General features: G+C 38.4%; 1 protein-coding gene across 1 annotated transcript in view; it reads right to left on the bottom strand.

The window, feature by feature from the left end:
- Positions 1-15151, bottom strand: part of LOC121898455 (alpha-2-macroglobulin-like) — a 38656-nt gene that overhangs the window by 11479 nt on the left and 12026 nt on the right. The window contains exons 11-20 of the mRNA XM_042413541.1: positions 14563-14626; positions 14010-14155; positions 11532-11681; positions 6894-7040; positions 6641-6740; positions 6412-6541; positions 3567-3792; positions 1048-1174; positions 347-468; positions 168-219 (exon numbers count right to left, since the gene is read on the bottom strand). Of these exons, the coding sequence (XP_042269475.1) occupies positions 168-219; positions 347-468; positions 1048-1174; positions 3567-3792; positions 6412-6541; positions 6641-6740; positions 6894-7040; positions 11532-11681; positions 14010-14155; positions 14563-14626 (1264 nt within the window). The remainder of the gene's footprint in view (positions 1-167; positions 220-346; positions 469-1047; positions 1175-3566; positions 3793-6411; positions 6542-6640; positions 6741-6893; positions 7041-11531; positions 11682-14009; positions 14156-14562; positions 14627-15151) is intronic.

Below are 15151 nucleotides of genomic sequence, written 5' to 3'. Positions count from 1 at the left end.
AGATAGCTTTAGAAAAACATGTGTATGCTAGTCTGAAGACTGTGTGAGGTTCTCACCACACATTCTGTTCTTATAAATACCAGTTTATGTGCGGGAAATGGCGTATGCATGGTTTTTGTGCGTACGCATCGTTTATGCATCTGGCCCCTGGTCTTAACCATACTGACCTTTTGGGCAGAGCAGCCAGTTGTGAGTCTTTGTCATCTCAGTTCCCTCAGCCTTAGAGGGAAAGAGGTGGAAAATCATGTAAGTAGGACATGTGCTCTGTCAAAGCTGATCATTTATTTTGTCATCAAATGTACAGTATACACTTTTTTCTTTGTCGTCTTGTATTTAAGGTACCCACCTTCACTATGAGAGATTGTGTGACCACATCAACGCGACCTCTCTCTGGCACGGTCACAATGTCATTGCCACATGACCCGTGGGATGCCACAGCCTCAGCACTCACTGACACATTCACGACCCCTAAAAATGATCATAAAAACATGTATGAAGATCAGTTATCTACATAAAACTTCTTAGAGCTTGGAGTGTTTTATTACAGTGGATCCCTCTCCACCGTGACACAGTTTGGAGGAATGAAATGTGTAGGGAATAAATAGAAAATCCCTTCTAGTCTTTTTTATAATTTATTTTAGTCTAATTAATATATTTTCTTATCACTCAGCCTGACAAGTTTATATAGAGCAGAGAGGAAAATATAGAGCAAAAATATTTTGTTGTAATACATGTTTCTAAATGGTCATTTACATGAATGGCATATCATAGCAACGGTATAGTCCAATAGATACAAAAATTACATTAAAGTTTCTTTCATGTTCATGAAAGTCCTAGAACACATCTTACAAGTTCTACAATTTAAATCAGTTTTAGTCAGTCGCTTTAGTCAGTTTGTTGTCATGGATTTATTTTGAATTACCACGAAATACAGAACACTTGAAAATCAGAAACAAAATTGGAGTAGCAGTTTATATATAATATTTTAGCAATCTCTGATTGTATTAACAAAATCTCTGCACACAAGGATAAAGGTGTGACACTTACCTAAGACTGAAGGTGCCATGGTCCAGCTGAGTGTCTTGCGTTCATTGGCACACAGACAGGATGTGTACTGGTCACCAGAGAGAGGGGTGAGGGTGTAATCTAAGGAGGGTGCTGGAGTCACAGTGACCTGTTCAACAGACATAATCTCAATTTTAAGCCAGTAAAGTTACAAAAAAAATGATTGACAGTCATATTGGTATGAACAAAAGTTTTTGACTAAAATATTTTAACACCAATAGTAATGGATATTTTTGGAGTTTAATTAGTGATCGTATATGCTCAGGCCTTCTTTTTTATTAGAGAAAATTTGTGTCAAATAACGTACATCATGACCTACATGTGTAATTGTTTTGGACAGATAACAGAATAAAAGCTATTTGGTGTGAATTTGAATTCTTCAAATATAATGCAACCTTGGTCCTTTGCCTCATGTCCTTGATCCCAGTGATGTCTCATTTCACTGGGAGGTCCTCTTATTTTATGCTGTGACATTAAAGCTTGTCTGTATCCCTGTATTGGATTGACTGACTCCCCCTCTGCCCTCAGACAAACATCTGCTATAATAGAGGGGTTGCAGATTATATATCAATGCGTTCAAAGCAGAGTGTTCTTGGGGCAGCCCCGTGGCTAAGGGGTTGTTATTTTGTTACATTTTTACCCTGCAGCAAATGTCTTGAGGGCCCAAACCATAATGATTCAACACAGTGTGTAATGTTAAGCCCTTTTCACACATGCAGTCTATCCCTGAAATATTCAGGAACATTTCCTGCATGGGGTCATGTGTGAATGGGAGCAGGGATCGATATTCAGTGACATCTGTACCGCCAATTTCCCACCTCAAGACCTAGGCTGTAGTCAACTAGTCTTTTTTGCTTGGAAGGTTCTTAACTGAGTGAAATGACCTGGAAGTATCTAAGTGGCAGAGATGATAAGAGCTGATCGAATTCTCTAAAAAGGAAAGGTGCGTCAGTGCTTTCTTTCTAATCTCCTTTAGCATAGGCTACACTTGACCATCCTTTACGAAATGAAAGGAGATAATTCTGTCCCACAATTCCTTGCAGCAGTAATATTTAAAACGACCAAGCAACGCACCATTCACAAACTCAAACAAAATGATATGTAGAGTAGTAGATTTGAAGGCCCAACATGTTATGTCTATCTAGCATACATGTAACACTTATTTTCATCCAATAATTGGGATTCAGGAGGGTGAGCATGAGAAAGCTTTCTAAATGTGAAATTTCATTTCAGTTTTGTGACTGGCAGCCTATATTCCCTTTTTTTAAATTCAATTCCCACCTTGGTAATGAAGTAATATTTTTCACTGCAAGCATGTAATCATCGCAGGAGACAGGGGATTACGCCCCCTCCAAAATATGAAACATGGAGTTTTGTCTCCCCAATATTTGTAAATGACACAACATCAGATTCCCCCCCAAAGCTGAAAGAAAGCTAATTTGTTTCCCTCAATGTTCAGTGTTGAACCAACTCCAGTGGAAACGCAGTAGATTTCACAGAAAGCCTCCTGCGTCTCGTTTTTGTTCGTGTCCAGCAACAGCGAACAACCCCAAATATTTTGAGTCCAGCTCTGAATATATTTGGTCCATAAAATCTGGTATTCTAATGTAACAGAACGGAACTTTAGCCTATTTGAAGCGTCGGAGGGAGGGGGATAAATATATTGCGCAGCACATAATAGACGCACACAGGCCATTAAGGATGCAGGCAGCAAAGTTATGTACACTGAAACTCCTGTCTGTGCATAATAGGTTTATCTGTCCAATCAGGCAACAACTAACTTATTGCACAACAAAATGTTGATCCCTTGATCAACGTTTATTTTAATGATTAGAGAGTAGTAGTATATGTATGTAGTATATGGAAACACTTCCATTTGGTGTTTGATTGGCTTGTATGGATGAGTCTCACTCTTCATTAAACTCTCCATACAAAATCCTTGATGAACCATAAAATCAATAAAAATATAACAAGCTCTGACAAACCTAACGTTTGTCTGCACAAAATGACAGAGAGCCAAAGTTAACAAGCTAAAGACTACTACTCTTTTTGGTGGAGACTGAACTAGAGTTAGAAGAAGAGTTAATACTGGACTTACATTCATCTGGTGGACACAAACTGGACTCAAATAGGATATTAATGCTGCTTTGTGTCTGCAGGATGTGTAAGTAGACAGTTGTTTGCTGACATGTTATTGTATTAGTCATAACAACTTCATCAACTGTAAGTAAGGTCTGTGTGTGAGAATTTGTGTGACAGTAACCCTCTAATCTGTGCATGCATGCAGTGCAAGTGAGAAATGTGCAGTGTTAAAGCAGTGTTAAATTACTACAGTGGCAACTTATAGTAACAGTCATGACTTCTATGGCTTTACATTGTAACATTCAGTGTATTTTCTTCAGTTTCAGATTTTGACTCCAGTGCTTACATTCTTTTATTCTGATAGTTCTTCAGCACATACAATGATTAAGTAGTATTGTGAGTGTTAAAATATTCATTACCATGATACAGCTGGACAGGTAGTTGAAGGTGGTTGCCTTCAGTTCAAAGTGCTCCCCTCGGATGATGGAGTAGGGCAGGCTGAGCTCAAGGAAGAAGGGCTGGAAGACGGTGAGCTCTTTACGAGGAGCCAAGCCAAAACCCTGAGGGGACAAACAGAAAGCCTCCGTCTCCCAGGTGGTGATGGTGTCTGGGACAGTGAGGGACACATCTTTCATTCCAGACTCTCTGGATCAAGACATACACACAGACACATTATGTGAGTTAGAGAAACATACTTTTACTATCTCAGATTGGTCCTGTCAAGTTTATAATAATATAATTTTTGCTGCTTAAGGTCTCATTCACTAGCAAGAGCCATGCCACAACAATATGTCATTTAAAGATTTAATGGAAATTCAGGAGGTATAAGATGAATGGATGTAAAAGGGAGGGGTGAAGGTGAAAGGAGGAGGTCATCTGTTAGGTTGGTCTGGGTGGAGGGAGAGTCAGTGTGGGAGTTCTGTCTCAGGCGTGTTTCCACCTGAGCTGATTACAGGCCCCTAGATGGTACCTAGAATGAGACATGGGAGAGGTATGCACCGTATTGAATAGGAAAGGATGAGGGGAGGAGAGAAGAGAGCATGAAGGGATGTGGGTAGAGATGAGCGGAGAGAGGGATGGGGTAGGTTTGAGGTAGGAAGGTGAATGGATGAAGGGAAGTTAAAGGGAAGGTGGATCCAGAAATCTGTGACAAACAGGGCAGGATGGGTTGACCAGGAATAAGTGGCTTGAAAGGGGATTAGAGGTGTGATTGAGGTGTGGCCCTGCTGGCCTAAGTTAATTAAATAATAATAATAATATATTTCAGTAGTTGTTGCCTGATTGGTAGCTTCAGCTCATTCAAAATTCTGCAGCTCAGCTATTAACCAGAACCGAGAGAGAGCACATTAGTCCAGTTCTAGCTGCTCTGCACTGGCTTCCTGTAACATTCATATTGACTTTAATGTCCTCCTCCTTACGTACAAAGCCGCTAATGGGCTAGGACCAAGCTACATTGCTAACTCCATTGTTAACTATTTGCCCTCAAGAACACTGCAATCATCTGATGCTGGTTTATTGGAGATTCCCAGCAACAGCCATCGGGGATGCAGCCTTTGTCAATTACACCCCAAAACTATGGAACACACTACTGATAGATGTCAGGGAAGCCAACTCACTAAATACTTTTAAAAACTTATCTCTTCACTTTAGCCTTTAACTAGTTTTTCCCTCAGTCAGCTTCACGCTTACGCACTACTGCACTTGATTTTATACATTCTATGTATGCTGTTTTAACTGTGTTTTATTTCATTTTATTATTATTATTATTATTATTATTATTATTATTATTATTATTATTATTATTATTATTATTATTATTATTACGTATTCTGTTTTAGACATCAGTGGGCTTTATCTTCCATCTTGTGTACAAATGACAAAATACTTTGAGTTTTCACATATTAAGTCTCAAATTACTACAACTGAGGTACGCATTCTATGTATTGTATTTTCACTTTAGTTTATCTTATGTTTATTAACATTATCAAAAGGGTTTTATTTTCCCTCTGAAGTTCATTTTATGTCTTTTATGTCTTTCTTGATGTGAAGCACTCGATGCATGTAATTTCATTGAGCTGCACTTTGGATGCATTTTTTGTATGAAAGGTGCTACACAAATACAATACTAATATACAAATTATTATTATTATTATTATTATTATTATTATTATTATTATTATTGGGTAGATATGCAGAATAGGAATTTCAGTGTTATTACTGTGTTTTGGTGCTTTATGGTTCCTCATAGAGGTGAACTTTTTAGTTCCTCAGATACACCTGAATCTCTTCACCACTGGTCCATTTAAAGGGTCAGTTCACCCCTTTTTCTCTTTTACCTCTTTTGTATCTCTGCATTTAGATAGTTTTAGATTGTTAGATTGTTGTCTCCGTCTCAGTACTGTGGCTCATTAAGAAACTTTATCAATTAGGTTGATTTGTTTCCCAAAATATGATGGATACAATTAGCCTACATTATTTATCCAGCTGAAAAACATTCTATAAATGGGGGAAAAAAATAAACAGTGAGCAGTTCATTAACCATACTTAAAGGTTCTATGTGTAAGAATTGTGAAGCAATTCACATGTATTAATCATTTTTTATTGCCAATGAGTGAACAGGTTGTAACATAACGTAGAAAACGAGACCTTCCCCAACTTTCTCGGTTGTCTGTAACAGCCTGTGGACTGATTTCTATGTGAAGGACCCGAGCCAAATTTTCAGCAGAAATCCAAAGGATGTGACGTTTTTGCACACTCCCGAGTGCCTTGCCTTTCTCCCACTAATGTCAACAAACAACGTCAACCCCTTTTGCTTTTTCTGTTGGTGGTCACACGTTTATGGGGAGGCTGACTGACTGGGAGTAAGAGATGCTTTGCTGAAACACGGTTGAGATCTTTTCTGTTATTATGAGAAGTGTAAGAGAGGAAAAGGACATAACCTGCAATAGTCTCAGGCCGCTGAGCAAGCACACACGTGAGTGTGACCAACAGGATGTTGACTGCAGGAATTTCTGACTCTTACAAATAGAACCTTTAATCAGTGTACACAGCATAGAAAGTTTTGAGTGTGTATGAGAAACAGAGTAAACAAGAGATGAAAAACTGCAACTTCATTGCTGTTGTTTGCCAATACAGAGCAATTTGTCCCCGTTGTTGTTGTTCTTTTTCAGTTTCTTTATAGAATGAAAAAGATCTGCAGTGTTTTGGTTAAGTGTCTGAGCTGACAAATAACATGACGTAAAGAGGCTTGTGATAAAAGCTCACCCAACTTCCACCAGGTCCCATATCCAAGTCTCAGGGAAGAAAGAGCGGACCGTCTGTATTGGTGGAGGTGGACCTGCATCTCCATAGTCCATTGCGCGACCAGCATATGTCACATGACTTTTCTCTACTGCTGAAGAAACAGGACAATATTCAATCAGAATCAGTGGTCAACTTGAAACAGTGAACATTCCTGAAGTTATAGCTTGTAAATGTTCAGCGTGTGTCTTACTTGATCGAGGGAAATGATGACTGTAGTATTCTGTTCCCTTAAAGTTCACACATGATGGCATCCTGATGAACAGATTTGTTGCCATCTTCAGGCCCATTTTCTACATAAACCACCAACATATAAAGATGGCACTTCAAAGCTGGGTCTGTATTGTAGTATTCATTATGCAGTTTGTTATTCAGTATCTTCCATTGCATTTTCACAGCAAATGTCCTGCCAGCAATTAATTTAGGAATTGGTGCATAATGATTACCTGGAAAACTGTGTAAGCGTCATCTTTTTCACCATGTCCAGGGTACGGCAAAACATATCTTCTTTGTCTCACATTTATACACGCTACAGGATCTTCAACGTCATGTGGAATACCGGATGCTTTTTTATCAGGCAACAAGTCAAATATCTGAAAAGAAAGAAAGATGAAAGGCTATAATTTGTGAAATATTTGCTGTTGTAAACATTAACCGACATAAAAGTCTTGACAGATATGGGGTACTCTTTCATAACAAAATGTTTCAGTTTGGAAAGTATTTCTGTAAAAATATCTTTGAACCTACACTAATACTCCATTCATATCATGTGGGAAGGAAGGCAGTAATGAGAAAGATTCAGACAAGTTAAGACTTGTGTTCAAAGTGTTCAAAACATCAGACAATTTACGACAGCTAATTGCAGGATTAATAATAAAAAGTGTAATCCATATACTGAAAGACTCATTGTCTACATACAAGTTACCATGAGTGATAGACATATGTGAGGAACTAATGTGGGAAATTTGTTGCTGTTGCTTTCCAGATATTAATGTCTTTTTTAGCACCAAAACTCACATGAGAAACCTAACAAGTTGACTTCAGAAGATTAGGGTGTGTCTAGGGTTAAATTTACTAAACCTGGGCAGTTCCACTCACTGTCTTGCTCTGGAACATCTCAAAAGTGAATAGTTAGGAAATAGAAAGCATTACTCTTCTCTTTCCCTAAAAACACATTTTCTCAACCATTCCCAGGATACAGACCTGCAACTTTCAGGTTACAAACCATATATAACAACCCTATCTCACAACAATTCATGAAATACTCACGAAATTTAACCTTCAGACTCATGTACTAGGACACGAATTTTCATTTTTTTCGTGACACTCAGCACGACTTTCAAACTAATGCATTTCAATTGGAAGTATGTTTCATGGAGCATGTTCTTTTCTGTCAGTCAGGATTTGGGAGCACAGAAGCTGTATTATTTTTCTTATTTAATATTCTTTTTTTAACTATAACTGCTACATTATTCAACATTTAGCCCCACATTTTGTACTTATTTCCTTTATTTCTTTATTTTCATTTTATTAGTACAGTCAATGGTCCGTGTTTGTCCGGTGGACATACCGGAGGACCTGACTTATTGTGTGCAGAGCTCTTTTCAAAAATGTTGAGATTTAATATGACTGTCCTTTTCTGAAATTGGGCTGGTCACATAAAACGTGACAAAACCTGACAGTTTGACTGACAGACACACTGAATGTGACAGTTTAACAACCAAAGCAGCAGGATTAAAATCAGAGTTTTTATGAAGTTCTTATGAATTGTTGAGTGTTGAGTGAATCAGGGAAGTTAACATTAGCAGCTTTATTTCCAGCCTGTCTGCCATGATGCATCAGCTGGTTTTGTTCCATTTCTTGGAAAGGATCCTGATTAACTTTCACACAGCTCCATGGATATAGATTTAAATAGCTTACAACCTATTTATGTATTTTTTTCAGTAACATTGGTGGTAGCAGGTACTAACAGGCTAAGCTAACAGTGTGTTAGTGGCGTTGCATTTGCAGCGCTCTCAGCATGACATCAGAGGAGTCTGCCATCGTGTGGGCAGACTTGGCACTTTCGACTCCTGTTTTGACTAAAATATCTGAAATAAACCAACGTCTTTACATTTTCTTAACATAGCTCATCTAGATGCAGTGTAATTACTAGTTCGGCTGTACTAGATATTTGATATATTCAGTCGATATATCTTTTTGCAACCCTTTTTACAACCCTAAACCTGAAGAACTACAACTGTGGTGTAGATTTGTATCAAGATTTGTATCAAGCTGCATGGCACGGCTCTAGGGAATTGTAGTTTTTTAAAAATATATTAGTGTTTTTCCTAGAATTGGACATCGCAAATATTGAATTGAAATTACACTGAGGACTTTAAGGGGATGGTAAACACATTTGTGTAATACGATTTTAAATATCTAATTGTTAGATGGGTGAAAATTAATTTTAACCATATTTTACCTATATTTGAGAGCGAACCCAGTTGTTGATTATACTCACATGATAGCCGAGGTCAAGAGCTCTCTATAACTGTTGGTCTCATGTCTTTGGCCTGTTTTGTTGCTGAATTATAAGCCTTCAAACATGCACTAAGGTCAAGGTTCAAAGGTCAGTATTTCAAAGCAGGAGCTATGTAGAATCTTCATACTGACATATGTTACTCTGCAGGTTGAGACCTTTCCAATGATGTATTTGGTTTAGCTCCACAATAAAGTTTTAATTTTCTCATTTCATGGACACAAACCATCCCAGGCCTAGTTTCAGAGAAAACTTTGAAGGCCCAAGATATAAAACAAACCTTTTTGTTTGTTTTTTTCTTTTTTAGAGGAAATAATGACCAAAATGAGTCACCTTCAGAGATTATAATACTGCTGATAATCAAGGGCATTACTACAGGCTTGAGGGAAGGCCTGAAGTGCTTGGGTTAGGGTTGGGGCATAGGCTTCTATTTACACAACCCTGGAGATTTTTTGTATCTTTGTGATTCTTGGTTTTGGGATTTATGTCAACATGACATAACCCATTTAATCAGGATCTGTTTTATTAGTCAATGCAAGCATACAAAGAATGTGTCTTGGTGTTTGCTCCCAAAAAACACAACACAGAAGAATAAAAATAGATAAAAGTAAGTTAATATTAATAATAGTGAAATAATCTAAATAATACTAAACTTAAATTGAAATTTTAAAGTTTATTTACATAATAGAATAGTAATAGTTTTGAAATGGGATGTAAAACTTGAAATTAAATATTGACAAAGGAAATGTGGACTGTGCTATGGACAAAGAAATGAAGTGTATGAAATATATGAAGGTGACAAGAGTAACAATTAAATGTGACATGTACATAAATGATTAAATAATGTAACAGTGGAGGTTGAATGTAATGCACATTCTAAAGTTCACTTTGATGAAATATATGAAATAATGAAAGTATATGAAAGTAATATATGAAATATATGAAGGTGATATGTGAAAGTGCAGGGATTAAATGAGGAATGTGAAACGTAAAGTCTAGTTTGATAACCCTGTCTTCATCCCATTTATATGGCCATATACAAGATGGTACAACATGCTTTATTGGATGACGTGGCTCAATATTAATTGATATGTTTTAAGAAAGATGATTTCATATTAAATATCCTCAGTGACATATTCTTGGAAATATGAAATTAAAAGAGCAACTTCACATTTTACAATTACAGGCTATAAAATGCCTTTTCTTAACAGAGACAACGGTGTGTGGATTCAAGTTGCAGCAAACGGAAGCAATTTGAAATGGAATGAAGTCCACTGACGGCAGACAACCCAAAACAGTAGTTGAACATGCCCACAACACAATGCACTTCCTTAGCCTATCGCTATCAAAACCTGACAAAAAAACTTTATTTCTCAGAATCGAAGGAGAAATTATTAAAACTGATGACCATAACATTAACCTATTGTATTGTTGAGTTATCAAGAACACTTTTGTGTTTTTGTGTTGAGAAATGTTAAAGATATCATTAAAAGAAAACCTTAACATGGTAAAGAAAATACTTCTGGGCAGCAGGTCCTCCACTCTGCCCACTGGACTGATGCAGCCCATTGACTGTGGCTACTGATAAAATTAAAATAAATAAATAAAAACAATTATGAAATCTTGTGATTAAATGTTGAGTAATGTAGCAATTATAGTTAATAAATGAATAACAAACAAGAAAAAACAATACAGCTTCTATGCTCCAAAGTCCCGACTGGCAGAAAATAAAAACTAGGTGCAAGCATAAAACACACTTCCAATTGAAATACATTCGTTTGAAAGTCATGCTGACTCACAAAAAAGATGGAAAATTTGAGTCCATGTACACGAACATATAGATTAAATTTCGTGACTATTTCACAAACTGCTGTGAGACTGGGTTGTATATGAAGAAGGATGTAGTGAGGTGTGATGTCACCCATTGGTTTGCACTGGAGTTGGTTTGAAGCCCAGAGTTCCAGCTTATGATTGCCGCCATCTTTTCAGTTTGGAGCCAGGACCTTCCAAATAAGGAGTGCGTTGTGTTGCCTTTCACGCCCTGGAAAGAAGCCGCGCTACCTCAGATCCAAGCTAATGCTATCTTACCGGAAGTGCTGCACACTTGGGCTAACGTTAGCTACTTAAGCTAAATTGTGCTAACAGGGTAGGTATCGTAATCAAGTAACATTAAACTTAGTGAAATATTGAGACCATAGTCCGACTCAGTGTGAGTCCCGGAGCTGGGGAAAGCAGCAGGTGAGCCAACTGTCAATCACAGCTGTCAAACAACGCTTACAAGGCAGATATCAAAGCTACTATGAGTCAAAATGACCACCAGCACACTTATTAGAGGGCCTGAATTTAGAGATGGAGACTGTACTCCAACTTAGTACTTCCAGAGAGAAGTTCATGCTTTTTGAATAGGAGTCATTTGGAGCATCTAGGGGCCCTTTATCGTACTTCGGCATTAACTTCAGACTCAAGTTGTGGAAGTTGCTGCTTGTTACAAACCCATTGATGTAACACAGAACACAATAAATAAACAAAATAATCGAATGCATCTGCTGTGGTTGATCTTGACCTTGTCTACATTCAGAGTCTTCCCTGGCTCCTTAATGAGGACGCTCTGGTCGACAGCGCTCACGCCACACAGAGAGTCTGGATGGGCCGTCAACTTCAGGATGCTTTCTTCTCCTGGAACAGCTGAGGACGGAGAAAACTCCAACAACACCTGAAACACATACACAATCAGATGCACCATAATGACCTTTAGAGCTGTAAACCTGCTGTATTTTGCTCCAGCGAATCATCTGATAGAAGTAGTTGTAGCGACTACTGGCAACAATGTAAAAGTCGCTGAGAAGCTGAGGTTGGGCCTTGTTTGCCGTTTGTCTGACACGCTACCAAAAAGATTCGCTGAGATCAAAAAATACGTTTAATAACTTTTATTAATGAAAAGGATCAACTTATTATAACGTGCACAAAATATACTCAAAATAATCACAGCGATCAGATGTAAAACAGCGGTCAACAAAAAATACGACGACCCACTCACCCTCTGTCTCTTTCTTACCAGCCGGCATGCAGGTGAACAGGTGCTTATATTAACTATTGGATACCACCGCCCATATCAATGTGACCTGATTATCAATCACCGTGATCGTGCAATAATAAACAAACCAAAATAACCCAAAATATAAAACAAAAAATCATTACTTTGCAATTCATTCAAACTTGAAAATTAATCCATTCATGGCTCCTACAGTAGTTATTATAATATGTATATAGAAGACACATTTTCTTATTTTTAAGATGATAGACTGATTGTTCACCCTCAGATTTCTGTCCAGGAACAGGCCAATTTGTTTGTCTGGAGGCATGATGGATCTCAGTGGTAAATGGAAATTTATCAAACTTATCTTAAAATGTGATTAGATTCAATCTGTAGCTGATTTGGCTGATACAGGGACAACCCATGTAGCTCATGATTTTCTGTTCTCTTTCTTAAGGTACAGTTACATTAGCCTCTCATCTGACAAAAGAAAGATATGAAATGAGGCGTGCAAGGGGAAGTTGTTATCATCACACCCCACTCCCTGCTGAGTTTGGTGCCTCCTTGTGGGGAGTGACAAGGTCCAAGCCTAGATGGGAGATATCATCACTGTACATATTTCCATTTACATAATAATCCATTCAACTTGGGTTGAAGCCTGCACTCCAACATATATCCAATGCACCACTTTAATCATGGCGGTGTATTTAAGCCCTCAGTACTCTGCTCACTCTTTAGCTCCATGCATGCTGCCGCACCACTCAGCCAACTCATGGAACAGCTGGGAGTGGGGAGTGACGATACTAACTTCACCTTAGGGGAAGGTAAACTCAGAATCTGCAGGACATGGATGTATTATAAGAGGTGGATAGGGTGCTGCCAATCAGCTTTGCAGCCAATTTTTCCCAGTGGTTACTCACGGTATTGCTGCGAAAAACACCCCTGCGGCCTAAAAAACATTTTCCCCATAGACCACCATTGTAAATGAGACTTCTATAAAACTGTTGACAAGACACCCTGAACTGCAAACAAGTTCAATTATGGCTCTTTCTGTTTTATATTTATAAAACTTTCCTCGAGCTGAGAAAAGCGATTTAAAAATCTGTGACGTTGCCACAATGTAAAGGGCCGGGTGGGGCCAGTGGGAGAAACACTGCTGTGCATATTCAATAGGCTACACAGCACAGAAGCAAACTTGGAAGCTAGGAACCTTTATTGCCGTATGCGCCAACCGAGCAAAGGAGGGTGGAGGTGGAGCTTTTGAAATTCTACATGAACAGCAGTTGCAGTATTTGACACCATATCTTTCAGGTGAGCCGTGTGGAAACAGGCATGCAGTAAAAGAGTGAGCAGAGCAGTGACAATATAAGTACACCGCCGTAATTAATCAAGTTGGCTGCCTGAACTAACTGAAAGATTTTGCTTCAGTTATTATCACTCCCTGGCCCTGCTGTGCTGAGCTTGGTGCTTCCCTCTGGGGAGTGATGAGGTCATAGCCTGGACACCATACATCAGCGCTGTAGTTATTCTACATTCAAATAATAATTCCACGTGAGTTGGTTGACTTGACTGATGTTTTGGTTCTAATGGGGGTAGTAACTAAATATTGAGCCGTGGGATCACATATGAGAGTGATACTGTAGTTTGCAGCCTGTCCGTGTATTAATGCCCTAAATGGGGTGATGTCACTCTGCTAGAACACTGCAATGATACACTGATCGACCATGCAAATCGGCAGGTGATAGTTGAAAAAGGTGAATGTTGAGTCAGCACAACAGGAAATGTGCCCTTGAATTCGTCAGTTGTTCAGGCTTTAAATGAAATGGAGATCGGACATCTGCAGGTTGGTGCTTGTGTGACTGCACCTTAACCACTGGGTTTGCACATACTGTTGCTTTTCACAGCTGAATGAAACCACTGTGAAAGAAGAAGCCTAAACATGAGACTACACTGATATATCATTTTACATCTAAATCTACATCATCATCTTCTTCTTTTTGCACTGACCTTGTGACTTAAGCATTTCTCTGTGGAGAAGTCTGCACTGTGGGCTATTATAGTCTCACTGGGGAGGACAGCATAAGCAAAAACCTGGACCTCTGGTGCCATCTCTGGAGACACTTTCAACTGAAAGGACACTTCCCCCTCAGTCACTGAAAAAGCAAACAAAATATCATGGTCAGCCATATAAACCAACACAACACAAATCCTTCACAAATTCAAAGTACATTTACAATTTTAGGTCTTGGAAACTTTCATTCCCTGGACCAAAAAACATGTGTTTTGATTATGTCTAAGTAAGAAATGTGTGGATCATCCATGTATCGGCTAGTTGAAGTGCTATAGATTTAATTAAAGTTCATTTCCTTCTCTCTCTCTCTCTCTCTCTCTCCCCTTGTCTCCTCTGTCTTTCTCCACCTGGTGTATGAAATGAAGCAAAATTCTACTGGATAATATTTTATTAGTAAAACATAAAACTGGCTTGAGAGTGTTTCTGCAAATCTGACTTTATGGGTAGATAATTCTCACTTAAGTCATTTTCAAAGCCATCTTTACCTACCAGGTTCCTTTTGCACTGTGACCTTCTGAAGTTCTTGCTTGATGATGGTTCCTCTGGATAAGATCTGGTGGAAATTAAGAGAAACATGAACGGTAAACTTTCCAGAGAGAGCTGGATGTGAGGGATCTTTGTAAGAGCAAGGTGAACTGAATCCTAGTTGTACTTCTGTACTGAAACCTGAATGACTTGGATAACAAAATAATACTCTCGCTGTTCTCTCTCCGTTCTCTCTCTAATCTCTATTATTTTGTTTGCACACCCTTTTCAGTGCATTTTTATAATTGCTTCCACCCAAACCTGTGATGTTGAAGGTAAAAATAAAAAATCAATGTACGAACATGTATGATGTAAACTGTATATATGATTCTTAAACACCACGTACCATAGAATTCTTTTGAACATCAACAACAACTGACCCAGACTACAGCACAAGGAACTCAACCTGACTTGGTCTCATCAGTCGATTCCCAAATCTTAACTACAATCATGATGTGTGTCTGCTCCTTTAATTTAAGGTTCTGCTCAACTGTTTGGCAGAACACATTTTGAGTCACTATACCTTATTGAAAAATGTGTTGAACTTCACTTG

This window comes from Thunnus maccoyii, chromosome 6 (assembly GCF_910596095.1).
Source record: "Thunnus maccoyii chromosome 6, fThuMac1.1, whole genome shotgun sequence".
Lineage (NCBI taxonomy): Eukaryota > Metazoa > Chordata > Actinopteri > Scombriformes > Scombridae > Thunnus > Thunnus maccoyii.
This window is presented reverse-complemented; position numbering and strand designations above follow the sequence as displayed.